The 15763-nt window shown below is 42.7% G+C and overlaps 1 protein-coding gene across 3 annotated transcripts in view; it reads left to right on the plus strand.

Moving 5' to 3' along the window:
* Window positions 1–13713, plus strand: part of RAI14 (retinoic acid induced 14) — a 127024-nt gene extending 113311 nt beyond the window's left edge. For 2 of the 3 annotated variants that reach the window (XM_037063146.1, XM_037063145.1), the window contains 8 exons: window positions 316–402; window positions 1575–1661; window positions 4018–4072; window positions 6372–6490; window positions 7212–8747; window positions 10089–10238; window positions 11213–11278; window positions 11855–13713. In XM_037063146.1, the coding sequence (XP_036919041.1) occupies window positions 316–402; window positions 1575–1661; window positions 4018–4072; window positions 6372–6490; window positions 7212–8747; window positions 10089–10238; window positions 11213–11278; window positions 11855–11932 (2178 nt within the window). In that variant the 3' untranslated portion in view covers window positions 11933–13713. The remainder of the gene's footprint in view (window positions 1–315; window positions 403–1574; window positions 1662–4017; window positions 4073–6371; window positions 6491–7211; window positions 8748–10088; window positions 10239–11212; window positions 11279–11854) is intronic. The other variant, XM_037063147.1, reaches the window with a different exon arrangement.
* Window positions 13714–15763: the final 2050 nt, after the last annotated feature.

Raw genomic sequence — 15763 nt, forward strand, 5'->3', positions numbered from 1 at the left:
TTAGTCTGTGAGTGGGTTCTGGGTTCTGAGTTGTGGCAGACAGCTCCGCATCCTCCACTTTCGCAGTTTCCCCGCCAACTTAATCTAATTTTGTCTGGTGTATTTTATTTTCTTGCTGTTAAAGCATGGGCTGCTGGAAGAAAACTTTGAGCATGCATATTACTTATTTTTGTGTCAGTAGCAGATTGCAGATCTTGACAAAGTAAGAAATGCATGAACTGTTGAGGTTTTTCTCATTGTTGGATGAAGCTGTTTGCTCAGACTTCACTAACCTAACTAACCCAGCTCCGTTCTTTGGACTGTGATAACTTCCAGCATGATCAAGTGTCTAAAATAAGCTCAGAAAGAAGTGGAACTCCAAAAAAACGCAAAGCTCCACCACCTCCCATCAGTCCTACCCAGGTAAAAACAAACGCAACCCCCCAGCGAACAAGCACGCAGCGGCCAAGGTGTTGTTCTGTCATTCTGTGTCTGGGCCAAAAGGAAGTGCTGCAGACTTGACCCTTGAACGCACATGTGAGATTTTCTTCAGTGGTTTTAAATAAAAAGTGGTGGTAGGAAGGATTTTGATTATTAGTATGGAAATGGCAGTTGATTCTTATTTATTTTAGAACTGGGGAATGACCGGTATCTTTTTTAAATGCCTCAAGGAAATTTCTCAAAATCTTTTAAGGCAGAAACTTTTCCCTTAAGATAACAAGTTCAGGTCCTTTAGTTGCTCCTGTTAACAGCTCCAGTAGAGGAGAGGAGAATGGATAGCTGGTGAGGCGGTTATTAGTTAAAAATGAATTTTAGTTGTTTTCTGAAAACACTGTTAAAATCTGTTTGCCTTTGTACTTACCATATTTTTAGAACTATAAGACACGCTGGACCATAAGGCACACCTAGGTTTTAGAGGAAAATAGGGGAAAAAAATTTTGAAGCAAAAAATGTGGCAAAACATTTAATAACATAAATAACGTAATATTTCACCAATGTAAATGTACACCACATCTAGCCAGGCAAGCCACATTCGGACTATAAGACACACCCTCATTTTCCTCCCAAATTTGTGGAGAAGTGCATCTTATAGTCCAAAAAATACGGTGGTTTAAGGTTGACTTAAAAGCAGCTTCCCTTCCGGGTCACGGTGACTACTGCCCGGAGGAGGGAGTGCCGGTGTGGCAAGTAAAAACAGGCTGGGTTTGCTCCTCACAGAACCACAGGCCATAGAAGGAACAATCCATATTCAAACAGTTGAGAGGTGTATCTCATTGGATAAATAATTTTACCTCTGTTAGTATATTCATTAATAGTATTCTCAACCTGCAGCAGAGGTTTTATAGATTTTTAAAACTGATTCTAGTAAATATAGGATCAAAGTTACTTAGTTATAATCTTCAAACCTTCAGAAAATATTTGCTGTATCTGAATTACATTGAAAATATGTTACCCCCCCAAAAATAATTGAAATGAAGGATAATTACCATTAGATTTATTTGCATTGATTAAATACTTGGGCCCTGGAGAAGAAAAGACTTTGAAGACGCGTCCTTTATTGATGGTTTTCTTTTTTCTTTTTTCTTTTTATTTAGTCGAGTGATGTGTCTTCCCCAAGATCAATAACTTCAACACCAATTTCAGGAAAGGAATCAGCATTTTTTGCTGAACCACCCTTCAAGGTATTTTCTTTCTGTGTTCAATTTTGCTGTTGAATTGTATGATACTTAACAGACTTGGTTTAAGTTATACTACACTAGGCAAAAGAGAAGAATATACTTCTCAGTGATTGGTTTACAAACTTCTCATCAAAAAGCCCCCTTGATTATTTTCCTGGCATGGACCTCATACAAAAAGAATAGGATGAAGAAATTACATTCTCTAGCTAATAATTAATTTCTTCATTTAATAAAAAGGGACAAAGATGAAACTTACCTGATAACCAGTCTTCTTACTAAATTGAGTTGATTTAATGCCAATCAAAAGAAAGGTTTTCTTGTTCTCTGATGTCTTGCTGAGTAATTGTGTATTTTTAATTAAACTTTTTCCTGACTATAACAGTATCAGTCAGGAAACAGTAATGTGAATTTATTTTAGAAATGAAAAAAAATCCATTAGGTTTTATTTCTCCTGGTTCTGTAGATTTGTGGTTGGAAAGTATTGTAATGAATGGGATGATATCTCAGTCTCTTATCTGTTTACCTTATAATCACTCGCAGATTGCACTTGGAAAGAAAGTAAAATTTATTAATGTTAAAATGAAATTTTGATGGTATAATTATATATTTATTCCCCCCATCCAAAAGTTACTGAAGATAATTTTTTTTACCTTGGCTGCTCGCTGGTCTGAAAAAGATTCTATCAACCTATCATTTCCCTCACTTTCACTAGATTTTACTAATAAACTCCTAAGATGAGTATCTATATGAGGTAAGGCGAGACAAGGAAGTTACACTCTTACAGTTCGTACCCGACTATCTCCTCATATACTTCTGGCTCTAAGGAGGCAGCGCATTTCAAAGAATAACAGCACAAATTGTTGTGTTCAGAAATAGAGTGTGTAAATACCTTTACAAAACATAAAAAGATAAAAAGTGACACCAGTTAGAATGCTACAGTTTAAAGAGATTAGAAATACCAATTGGTGACGGTGAGATGAGGGAGAGTTAGGACTCTGATACTCTTGGTGGAAATGTTAGGTGGTACAACTACTTTGCCAAACTGTTTGCTGGGTTTTTCTTAAAGTTCAACATACGATCTAGCCACACATGTTTATAGCAGCTTTGTTTAAATATCTCCAAACTAGAAACAATCCCAATGTCATTCAAAAAGTGAATGGATAAAGGCAATGACATTTATCCCTACAGTGGAATATTACTCAGCCATAAAAAAAAGAAGGAAGTGCTAGCCAACTGGCGTTAATAGATGAATCTGAAAGTCATTGGGCTGAAGGAAAGAGGCCGGACACGAAGAAATGCCATTCCCTGTGACATTCCATTTATGGGAATTCTAGAAAAACGGGAAAAAGGAGAGTAGCGAGTCAGGGGAATAGATGGGCAGGGGTTGGCTGCAATGAAACCTAAGGACGTTTTAGGGATAATGGAAATGGTCTCTATCTTGCCGGTGACAGTGGTGGTTCCATGGGTGTATATCTGTCGAAGCTCCTCAAATTGTAATCTTTGAATGGGTGTACTTGATTAGACAGTAATGTAGTTGAAAAAATAAAAATAAGCATATAGTTTTTCAGAGTAAAAACCAACTTTCTGTAAAGATAAGCACTTGCCAAAAGCAAATCACTTTATTTTTAGCATGTTGGCCTTTACCAAAGCTCCTTTGCTGAAAAAGTCTCTCTCTTATCATGGCTGTAGCTCATATAGATGAAACCTAGTCATCTCTGGCCAGTCGCTGTACTTTGTTTTGAAATGAGACTCTGACTTTGAAATTATAAGAATTTTTTCAATATATTAACAGATACTCAGGGACAGAGGTTTAGAGGAAATCTTTAGAGGATTGTCGATCCAAGACCAGAAGAATCTCTGTTTCCTTTATAAAGTTACCTTTATCTTCCGTGACAGGTCTTCTTTACTATAATTTCTCTTATACATATTAATAGTAATATAGTAATAGCAGTTAATTTATAAAACGATAAAACTAAGAAATACTTCTCATGTATTTTAATCAGTGTATTAACCAGGTAGGTAAAACTTTCTATTTGACTTCATTATGAAGTAGTGTTTGCCACTTCAAGTTTTAGAATCTCAAAGTTGTCATCATCTTAAAAGATATTTGTATTATACTTACTGAGTGAAATTTCTGAAAAATGTTTTAAGAACATGCTCTCTGGAACTTCTAATGCTTTAGAAATTATACTTTAGTAGTAATTGTCACTTCCGTTCGTTTGCATTTTAAAATTTCTTCTTTTCTTGAGATTTTCTATTTTTTCTAGTAAGGTAACACCAAGGAGGAAAATTTGGTTGATTCTTTGGTGGAACATTACATTCGGGAATGTTCTTGTAAGTCATTTCTGTGTCCCAGCAGGCTGAGATCAGTTCCATCCAGGAAAACAAGGACCGGCTGAGCGGCAGCACCACAGGTACGCCGCACGCATCTGTTTTTGTTCTCTTGACCGATTTCTGTTGCACATCCGTGTAATGAGAGCAGAGGCCAAGCAGGGCTCCTCTGTGCAGGGAGGCCGGAGAAGCCCAGCATGCCACCCCAGAGCTGCCGATGCTGCATGGGCTGGTGCCCTCTCTACTCCAGGGGGCCTTCACCTGGATTAAGAGGCATCTCAGAGCCTGGATGTGAAATAATGTTGCAAACTAAATTTTAGCACTTACTTCCATGACGCATATAGGTAATAACCCGAGTGGTATAAGCAGACCAGCGATGTTGACACCAAGAGAATTTACAGATAATGTCTCATCACCTTCGTGTTACTACAGATGGATTGAAATAGCACTTACAATAGCTCTCCTAGAAATTACGGCCGTTGTTAGAGCTGCTGCCAGATCTTCTTACGTATTCTGTTACAAAATAAGTTCTCAAATTTCTGAAGCCCGTCTATTCTATTTTATGCATTTAAAACCAGTATTTTGAGATGAGGCTCGTTGGCTGCAAGCTGGCAGCTAGCAGCACCCCTTGAAGGTGAGCAGCAGGGTTTTTTCCTGAAGGAAGAGCCAATTGGGCACCTTCGTGGGATCTTAAATAGACACACGCAAAGACAGCGCGTTGATGAAATCGCACACAATCATATTGTCTTCATTGAGACAGGGTTTAATTCATTGTATCAAGAGTCTGTCCTGTGGGTTTGCCCTTTAAGGATGTAGTGTAAGTACCTTTAGAATCAATTCAAAATACAGAGTAGGTTGATTCAGAGGTTCTCTTTTGCCATAGTATTCAGTTTCTGAGTCTTAGCATTTCGTGTGCTTGGAGCCTTTGACTTACGGAATTTAGAAATACTAAACTTTCTCATTCCTGGCAGAAATCAGTGCTCACATAACCAAACAGTTGTTACACTGAACACTTTGAGATTGATCCATTGTATTGTAGAAGTAATTTCTGTTGCTTAGAATTACAGTTCCCAATCCCCACTTCACTCCATGCTCACGAGACTTCCTGTCACAAAGCTGTAGCACCAGACATCAGAAGTAAGCATCTTTATGAGGAGGTGTCATTTTGCATACTTTCAAATTAAGATGAAAGCTTTCGTCTTTGCATTATATGGCTGTGAGAAAATTAAAAATAACAGGAAAAAGGTTTAGCTCAGTGCTATTCAGAATGCAGTCTGCAAACCCTTGCCAGGAGTTTGCACCAGAAAATCACCCAACTATCTCACTAAGCATACTGTTTTGTCCAGCTGACGTTTTTTTTCATAAGGAGACTTTCTGGATGAAGGGCAGAGTACGTTGTATTAGATTCTGAAGCAAGTCTTCTGTCTGCATCAGTGAGCAATTCAAATAGTGTTGCTGTCGATGCTATTTCAGTGTGATAATCAGTGGGATGCCTAAAAGTGGTGGCTTACCAACAGCATTTACTGTGGGATTTAGGGAAGACCGTTTCATGTGCGGGGGGCCAGCAAATGCTTTACGGAGGGGATAGCGTTTGGCGTGGGTCTTGAAGGGTGCCTAAGAGTTATCTAACCAAAGACATGTGACAAGGGCAGTCGTGTAGATGAGGAATTTAAGAAGCAGCCTTGTGCGGAGAAAGCAGAGGGTATGGTGGACATACCCTGGAGTCTGAAGACTATGTCATGCTGGAGAAGGAAGTCACAAGTCACAAATCTGAAACAGTAGGTCAGGGCCAGATCATAGTGGCCTAATAGAGAAAGGAATTTGGAGATTATTTTTGGAGGGAGAGAAATGAAAACACTTGAACCAAAGGAATGACCCTATCACAGCATGTTTTAGGAAGATTAGTCCGGCAGTGGTGTGCAAGCTACATTTTTACTAAGGCGAGCAAGGAGAGAGAGAGGGAGAGATTTGTTGGAAGCTATTGGCAGAGTTTCAAAGTAGGTGATAAAGTTTGACTCTGTGTAATGGTGATGGGGTTAAGAAGTGAACCACCTTCCAGAGATTTTTCTAAAAGGATTCACAGAAATGGAAAGAACAAAAGAACAGCCAAACTGTACTTAAGGGGATAGGAAATATATGACCACGTCTGTGGATTTTCAAATGAGCCTCTCTGCATCCAGGCATCTAGTATTGTGCTGGAAAAAAACCCAGTGAGGAAACCCCAATGCTAAGAATTGCTGTCCATTTATCCAGCTGATGGGGGCATTCATAGTCTGGACTGGGAAGAAGAACAGGACTGGGGAGAAAGGGCGTTGCTCAGAGGTCAGAGAAATAGCAGTTTAATTTTTAAATATTAGCCTCATTGCCTTGCTCTTTCCCAAGGTGCTGATAGCTTACTGGATATAAGTTCTGAAGCTGACCAACCAGATATTCTTGTCCTATTACAAGCAAAAGTTGCATCTCTTACCTTACACAATAAAGAATTGCAAGATAAACTACAGGTGAGTACATAGACTGCTACCACTGAGTGTTCTGTGGGGGCTGACTATTCTGTACTGGGTTTTTCAGGGTTAGTCAGATGATACTTTATTTTGAACATCTACATTAGTTTCTTCTTTTTTAATATTATCTTTAAGCACTTTATAGTTTCAAGTTGCTTCTTTCGTGAGAGTTATTCATTAGCCCTATTTCTGTAAGTTTCTAAATTTGTAAATTATATATAATTATATACATAGTATGATGTATAATATGATCAATTATAATGTGTATAGAGATATGTGATTAGCTGTTCATTTAGTAAAGTTGGTCATGTAGCAAATTTAAGAAATTGGTAAGAAATAGCTGTACCAGGGCCATTTATTTCCCCTCTTGCCAATTAGCATAACATGAGACGTAAAGGAAAAAGTTGAATCAGAGGCTCTACAGCCAAAGCAAATTTACTGTTTTTAAAGTGGCACTAAAAATCTGATTGGAAAGAACACAGAATAGGCTTGGTGACATTAATCTGACTCTCTGGTTCCAGGCCATATGTTTTCAGGAGGCAAGAGAACACATGGAAAAACAATCGTGTAAAATAATAATACTAATAATACTAATATATATATATTTTAAAGATCACACTGCTCTCCCATGTGGAGGTTTTGGATTTGTTCTCTCATTCCAGCTGCTCGTTCACCCACCCACACCTTGGGTGCCAGTTCATTGTTCTTGCCTTTTTTTCAGGCCAAATCACCCAAGGAGGCAGGAGCGGACCTGAGCTTTGACTCTTACCATTCCACTCACACGGACTTGGCCCCATCTCTGGGGAAACCTAGTGAAACCTCCCCCCCAGACCCCACATCCTCTCCGCCTGTCTTAACGCAGCATGTGAGTAAATCCACTCTCGACAGTGATGTCAGAATCCAGCAACTACAAGAGCTTTTGCAAGACTTGCAGAAGAGGTTGGAGAGCTCCGAAGCAGAGAAGAAGCAGCTCCAGGCTGAGCTCCGGTCCAGAAGGACAGAACCCGCCTGTTTGAACAACGCCGAGATTTCTGAGAATGGCTCCGACCTCAGCCAGAAACTGAAAGACACTCAGAGCAAATACGAGGAGGCGATGAAGGAAGTCCTGAGTGTGCAGAAGCAGATGAAGCTGGGCCTTGTCTCGCCCGAGAGTGTGGACAGTTACTCCCATCTCCAGGAGCTGAAGGTCACTGAGGAGGAAATACGCGGGCTGAAGCAGGATCTCCAGAGTGCATTAGAAGAAAGTGAAAGAAATAAAGAGAGAGTGAGAGAGTTAGAGGAAAAACTTGTAGAGAGGGAGAAAGGTACAGTGATTCAGCCACCTGTGGAAGAGTACGAGGAAATGAAAAACTCCTATTGCTCTGTTATTGAGAGTATGAATAAGGAGAAGGCATTTTTGTTTGAGAAATACCAAGAGGCCCAAGAAGAAATCATGAAATTAAAAGATACACTGAAAAGCCAGATGACACAGGAAGCTGGTGATGACGCTGGGGACATGAAAGAGGCCATGAACAGGATGATAGATGAACTCAACAAGCAGGTGAGCGAGCTGTCCCAGCTGTACAAAGAAGCCCAGGCCGAGCTGGAGGATTACAGGAAGAGGAAATCTCTAGAAGATGTCACAGCAGACTATATCCATAAAGCGGAGCACGAGAAACTAATGCAGGTGACCAACGTATCTAGGGCCAGAGCAGAAGAGGCACTGTCCGAAATGAAGTCTCAGTATTCAAAAGTGTTGAACGAGTTGACTCAGCTCAAGCAGCTGGTAGATGCCCACAAGGAGAACTCAGTCTCCATCACAGAACATTTGCAGGTGATAACCACGCTGCGGACGACTGCCAAAGAGATGGAGGGGAAAATCAGCACTCTTAAAGAGCACCTGGCCAGCAAGGAAGTGGAAGTGGCCAAACTGGAGAAGCAGCTTGTAGAAGAGAAGGCGGCGATGACCGAGGCGATGGTGCCCAGGTCTGCCTATGAAAAGCTCCAGGCGTCATTAGAAAGTGAAGCGAGCCTGTTGGCATCCAAATTAAAGGATTCCATGAAAGAGAAAGAGAGAGCCCATTCAGAGGTTGCCCAGATTAGAAGTGAGGTCTCTCAGCTGAAAAGGGAAAAGGAAACTATTCACACTCTCTTGAAATCCAAAGAGCAAGAAGTAAATGAACTTCTGCAAAAATTCCAGCATGCCCAGGAAGAGCTTGCAGAAATGAAGAGGTGTTCGGAGAACTCTTCAAAACTGGAGGAGGATAAAGACAAGAAGGTTGGTGGGATTCTGTTACTGTTGAGTTGCTAGCTAGTAAGCCCTGGACCTTCCGCCTTTACTGTAGTTAACAGTTTTAGCGTTGGTTCACGTGAACCTATTGGGAATGCTCAGAGGCTCCGCACACGGATCCTTCTGTCTCCAGAGCCACATTAGAATAGTAGGTTAGACATTTATTTTATGTTATTTTTATTTATTGAGTTGAGAAAAGAGGAAAGTGGCAGGGGAGAGAGAGAAACATTGGTTTGTTGTTCCACTTCTTTATGCATTTATTGGTTGATGCTTATATTAACCCTGATCAGGGATCAAACCCAGAATCTTCGTTATCAGGACAATGCTCTAACCCACTAAGCTTTCCAGCCAAGGCCAGTTAGACATTTTTTTTTAAAGCACTTCTCTTATCCTAAAGCACTTTCACATGTGGTACATATTTTTTCTTTAAAAATTATTTTACAGAAGCTCTGCCAAGTGTCAGGGATGAGAAGTAAAGCCACAAACTGAAAAGTGTTTGTGACCGATCTTGAACTTGAACTCTTTTGGAATCCAGACAGATTCCTCTGTCATATGGGAACCCAAACGCTTCCAGACTTAATCCCGCTTCCCTAAGCTCCATGGGCTTTCCCAAGTCAGTATAAAAACTGCCTTTCCTGGCTCTCATTTTCCAAGGCATGTAGGAGGGTGAGGAGGGGAGGAATGTGAGGTGCAGTGAGTGATTGGAGATGGGCTGGCATGAGGGACGGGGAAGGGAGGAGGGTTCCATGCCCAAATCCGCCCTGCATCCCAGTCCCCTGGGTCAGCTGTTCTGAGTGGCATTGACTAGAGAGCACTGTTGATCGTTTATGCCTTTATTATAATGAATGTTCCAAACAAGCTTCCAAAGCCAAGGGCAAGGGGCTGGGAAGTGGAAGGGGGAGTGTGTTTACTTTAAAACAAGAGGTCCAGAGATGTCATGGTTTCTAGAACTTACTCCTGATCACGCATGTCAGCAATATTGAGTAATACGTAACTGTCTCCAAAAAAACAATGCCTAAAATCCTGTTTTTGTGAAGATAATTAAAAAAGGAAATTAGTGTCATAGCTTTTGTTCCCTTTATGCATCAAAACACAGTATTTAAACTTGGGCCCTTATTTGGATATTATGACCTTAGAAGGTTTTGTTGGTTTATCTGATTTTATGTGTTTTGTTTTATGAGTTTCCTTTAAAATGTAAAAAAAATATATATTCCAAATTCTTAAGTCTAAGAGGCTAACAGAGGCAATGGTCAAGGCTTAGGGTTACCTGGAATTTTGCTTTTGCAGGCACGTTCCTGTCTGTTGACAATAGTTCTCCTTTCTCACTAGATAAATGAGATGTCGAAGGAAGTCAGCAAGTTGAAGGAGGCGCTGAACAGCCTGTCACAGCTCTCCTACTCAGCCAGCTCCTCCAAGAGGCAGAGTCAGCAGCTGGACGGGCTGCAGCAGCAGGTCAAGCAGCTCCAGACACAGCTGGCCGTGAGTGGGTCTGCTCCAAGGCCGGGTGCGGGGTGGAGGGCCAGGCCCACCACATGCTTGCCTCGCAGGTGGGCGGGCAGGTGGGCGTGGACAGATGGTCCCAGCCTGGAGGAGCCTGTACTTCAGTGAACAGCTTCTTTTGTGGGGCCAAAAGAAGGGGCTAGTCGAGTTGCCAGCCGTTATCTGCCATGAACTGGGGTGGATATATCTCGGAGGAGGAGGAATTGGCAGGACAGTGGAGTGGGCTTCTTCTTCCATCTACTTCTCTGTTTTTGTGCAAGTCACACCATCTCTGACAGTGGCAAGAACTTAGTTCTTGCTCTAGGCCAGGGTCTTTGGTAGTTGCATAGCTACAGATCTGAAGCTGTTTCTTGGCCTCTCCCCTTTTTCACCCAAAAGTCTTCTCATATCTGTATTAGTTACCTATGACTCTTGCAATACAGCAACACAAACTTGGTTTAAAACAATGCAAATTTGTTATCTTGAAGTTCTGGAGATCAGAATTTCTTGCTAGACTGAAGTCAAGATGTCTGCAGGGCTGGGTCTCTCTAGCTGCTCAAGGGGAAAATCCATTTCCCTGCCTTTTCTCTCTTTTTGAGGTCACGTGAATTCCTTGGCTTATGGCCCTTACCTCCATCTTCGCACATCTTCACAGCATATCACTCCAACCTGTGGTTCCAAATTCTTAAGTCTAAGTCCTCCCATCTCCTCCTCCCACCTTTGACCTCGATTTCTCCTTACGGGCCCTTATGATTACATTTAACCATGAATTGTCTTTCAGAGCTGACATATCAAGACAGGAAATAGGTAGCTTTTCCCCCCACTAAGAATATCAGAAACACACAACAGTTTTAAAAGCTTCATATGTGAGCACTGGATGGAGTCTCTTGGGGGACATTCGGCCACAGCTTTCTCGCAGTTCTCAGTTTTTGTTTTTTAAAGCTCTGTAACCAAGTCACACTGCATCTTTCCAGGAGTGCAAGAAACACCACCAGGAGGTCATCTCGGTTTACAGGATGCATCTTCTGTACGCTGTGCAGGTATGGGAACATCCCACGAAGTAGCTGGGTGTCCTAAAGAAATGGAGCTAATGCGAATTTGAGGAGAATCCTCCACATTGGACAGCTCTAAAATGCCTTTTGCTTTGCTTTGGATTTCGCGTTAGGAACTCTGCCCTGTTTACTGAGAGCAGCCTCACCATTTGTTCAGAAATAAAGGAGAATGTACTACCGTCCCTCCCCTGCCCTCTACCATGGCAGAACCAGGAGCCCTGTCTTTATTTTCTAGGCGTGCTGATATTCTCAGAGCCATCGGCATCACCACCATGAGTCCTGGTGGTTTGGCTGACTGAGCTCATGTTTGCAGCTGAGACCCTGGAAACCCTTCGTAGGGCTCCGGTAGACCCGGCTTCACCCTCCCCCGAGGGAAGCAGCAGGGCCCTCTCTGACTCAGTTTTTCACAGAAATGTGGGCGTTGCTAGGGCTACCATTCACTCCTTTGGAAGATCAGGGTCCAAGGGCTTCGTCCCAGGCAGTCATCTCATTCTCTTGGGGGTGGGGGGGAGTGCCAGGACTTAACTGAGGTTCTAATGAGGGCCTTTTGTTTGAACTTCCCAGGGCCAGATGGATGAAGATGTCCAGAAAGTACTGAAGCAGATCCTTACCATGTGTAAAAACCAATCCCAGAAGAAGTAGAGTGGACCCCTTGGCAGGACACTGCCCCTTGTTGTCCATCTCTGTGTCAGATCCGGAGTCACTGGCGACCACTGCCATTGTTCTCATTTGTGGCATGCACCATGACCTAGCCTAGCTTCTTCCCTTTCCAAAGGCTACTTTCAGGGGACGGGTCCCAGGAGAAGACCGTCTTCCTCAGAACTGCTTAGAGACTTGAAAGCAGCAGAGATCAACAGTGCCATCATCCCTGCTGATGCCAGAGCTGGGACCTGCCCTGCCCAGGAGCCCAGCCCTAGTGCTGGTGGGTGGGCCCCCTCCTCAGTACCTGACAAACCTGCGTGGCTTTATCATCACTGAGTGATCTGTTGACACCTCCACCTAGTAAATGCTGCTTTGGCTCCTCCTACACTCTGGCTGTGCTATTTAGCACAGTGGGGCTCTTTCTGCCTTTGGTCTCCAATCCCCAAAACACGATTTGACTTCTAACCAAATCAGTATGGCGCTGGTTATGTGGTGCATGCTTCAGACCCTTTATCGCGATAGCCTGTGGATTTGAGAACTCTAATTCCATCCTCTTCCCCCGTCTGCCTTATATAGCTCATCATGGGCTTGTCAGTCTTAGCTTGATGAGCACCAGTCACTAAAATACGAAGCTTAAAAACAAAAGCAAATTGCCCTTAAAAGTTTTTAAGTAAATCGTCGAGGTGTTGCAAATTTTCTATGCAAACTTGCCTTCTGCCATTATCCGTGAAGCTCAGGAAATCCAAACAATTGTGTTTCAACAAGGGACAGTAGTAACCTGCTTGTTTACAGCCGAAAGAAATGCCTCATAGTTCCTAACCTCGATTTTTTTAAGTGTTTTTTTCTCTACAATATTTTTATTGGCTCTTAAAGACGTTTTCATATCTAAACCCCTAACTGACTAAAATTTACATTAGACTATATTAACAAAATATTTTTTAGGTAACCATGCTTAAGACTTTTTAAAAATATAACTTTTCCCTCAAAGTTTCAGCTATAGCAAAAGGTAGTTATATGTTCCCATGTCCATTTGAGCTGCCGTTCCCCCTCGCATTTCTGCCGCGGTGTCCTCAGCTGTAGCACATTTCTTAATACCGTAAATACTCTTTTTACCGATTGGATCATTATGGTCGCCCCAGCTCTCCTGGTGCCCCTAAATTCTCTCTGGAAGCACTGTCGGTCACAGTCAGTTTTTCAACCTGGAAGCAAAATATCCTGATAGGCTAAACCTGATAGTGCATAGCAAAGGTCTTAGGGAGGGGGGAATATTTCTGTTAACTTCCCTTTCAGGTTAAAAATGTTTCTGACTTGCTTGCAGCTTCCCTTACAACATTCACCTTACTGAGGGATGTAAACAGCATGCAGACATCTGCAGAGTCTGTGGTGGAAGTGCAGGCCTGCTCTGGCCGGGCCCGCATCCCGCAGGGCTGCCTGGGCCCAGAGGGTGCTGGGCTGTGTTGGCTGACGACCAGTGACAACAAAGCAAAAATGGCTTTCAGGCTTGGTGTTACTCTTCTTAAGTTGTTTGTGGTTCAGCAGTTTCGAAAATGCTCCAGAGAAATGTGAAAGGACTTTTTGTTACAGCGCTTAAGAAAACACAAAACAGCCCCCCCTGCTCCCGCACGGAAATGCTGCACAGTGTAAAACTTGAGAAATTTTGTAGGATGCTTGACAAAGCGTAGCCTTTTATCTTGTTTCAGGATGCATATTTATTACAAGTACTCTGGTTAAATATTGAAAAGTTATATGCTGTAGCTTAGCTGTGTGCCTTTGTAATTTACAGAAGGTATTGCAAAAAATAAACTTTTGTTTCGTTTTGCATCTCTGTTGTTGCTTTCTGGCACTCTCTGCAACCCTGAGTTCAGTCTCTACAAACAACAGCTATTTTCTTGGGTAACTGGAGACGTTCTATGTCTGCGTGCACATATAGGCGTGGATTTGACTTTCTCCTGTAAATATAGAAGCATACTTTACACACTCTCCTGGAACGTAATTTTTCTACTTAAAATGTCTTGGAGACTTTATTGCCAGGATGTACGTCTCATTCTTTTTAATGTTGCATAATATTTCATAGTATGATTGGGCTATATTTTATTTAACTAGTTCCTCACCGAGGGGCATTTAGCCAGCTCCCAGTGTTTTACAGCCCTCACAATGATGCGATGAATGTCGTGCATGTGTGTGAGGTCTGTTGGGATCACTTTCAGATTGCCCACTTCACACTCGCTGACATTCCTGTATGACAAAGGCACGTGATACAGGAATGCAGAGGAAAAGGCGTAGAAGAGTATCTGTGTCATCACAGTGAGAGAGAAGAAATGGCCTTTTTCTTTGCATTGGTTAAGACTCATCAACTTGTTTCCTTACATAAACCCAAGACAGACTCCAAAGCTTTTAAGAATTAAACCCACCCATCTTAAGATAAACACATGATATACTATGTGGAGAAAATGCTTAGTGAACACGTTCAAGCACAGCCCTTTGCAATATGACACACTGTGGCATGTCGGGTGCTGACAGCAGCAGAAACACTATCCAGCAAAAGAGGGGTGGGGGGGTGGCCAGACTGCAGGGCTGAGAGTGAGCTGGGAAAAGCCACAGACCCAGGCACTGGGAACAGCGATTTCTGTGCACCCGCACGGCAGAGAACTGTCAAGTGTCCTGAGTGCGTGTGGCATATTTGTGAAAGGACAAGCTCAGCTATGATGATCACCCTAAGTGGACCATAGCAGCTGGTTGAGGGAGCGATCAGTGAGGGTTCCAGCAGATGCAAAGGCTCCCCTGAGGAGTAAATCCCCAAGGGATGGAAGGGGAGTAAAAGGGAGGGGAGGAGCCATTCCTGCACGTCAAGAAGACGTGACCTGAGAGCTGTATCCTTGCTCCCCCCTCCCCCTCTTCGTCCCATGCCTTGGAATGTGCATTGCACTTACTTTCCCTGCTCCCAGAAGGTGCTCCAAGGACACAGCCTTGGGATGAAAATGTGGTAAGACTCTAAATTGGGTATGTGACAACCTTGTTAAGGCCTCCAGTGCTTGTAATAACGCGATAAGGCCTATCAACTTTTAAGACTCGGTGGGTGGATGCAGAAATCTGGTCTTGCAGCTGCCCAGGACATGCCTCCTTAAGCAAGTTCCCTTGCTTTTTGAACTCACCAGCCACCAATCTGGAGTGATCTGCCTTTTTTCCCTTGGTCTCCCCCTGCACTCCTTGAATGGGTGCTGGTTTCAGATTACACCCAGGGAACTCCCAAAGAGGTTGTGACTCAACACAAATCCTGTCTTGAGGAGCTAGAAAATGTGTTTTAAGAAATTAACAGTCCAACAGAAAGTTTATTTGGGTTTCCTTGTTCTTAAGTTTCACAGTTCCTGGGCTTGGATTAATTTGGAGATAATCCCATTTGACTTGGTGTTGGAAGAGTCTAGAAGTACACTCTGCACATGTTTCCTCCATGTGACACTTGCAATGGCAATCCTTTGCTCTCCTACCTCAGTATCAAGGGAGGGAATGAAGCAGCTACACCCTAAAACAGGGTCCACCTCGATCGCATCGCATCGCATCGCATTCCAGAGTGAGAGAACCAACCCAAAGCACACTTACTAATACAATAGGTTTACACTGGGGGACAGGTTTAAGATGGCAAGGAAAGAAAAACAGAGATTTGGAACTCAACTTTTTATTTGGATTCTAATTAATTTTACAGATAAGAGCCTCATGCTGCTGGTCAGAGCTAATTAAATCAGCTGTAGGCACAGGAGTTCAGTGCCTGCCTTGGTACTGCACTTGGGAATGGTCAGCACAAGCCAGCGCTCAGGAAAGAGAAGTTGGATTTAA

The sequence above is a fragment of the Sturnira hondurensis genome, unplaced genomic scaffold, assembly GCF_014824575.4.
Source record: "Sturnira hondurensis isolate 20B ecotype Veracruz unplaced genomic scaffold, ASM1482457v3 Scaffold0014384, whole genome shotgun sequence".
Classification (NCBI taxonomy): domain Eukaryota; kingdom Metazoa; phylum Chordata; class Mammalia; order Chiroptera; family Phyllostomidae; genus Sturnira; species Sturnira hondurensis.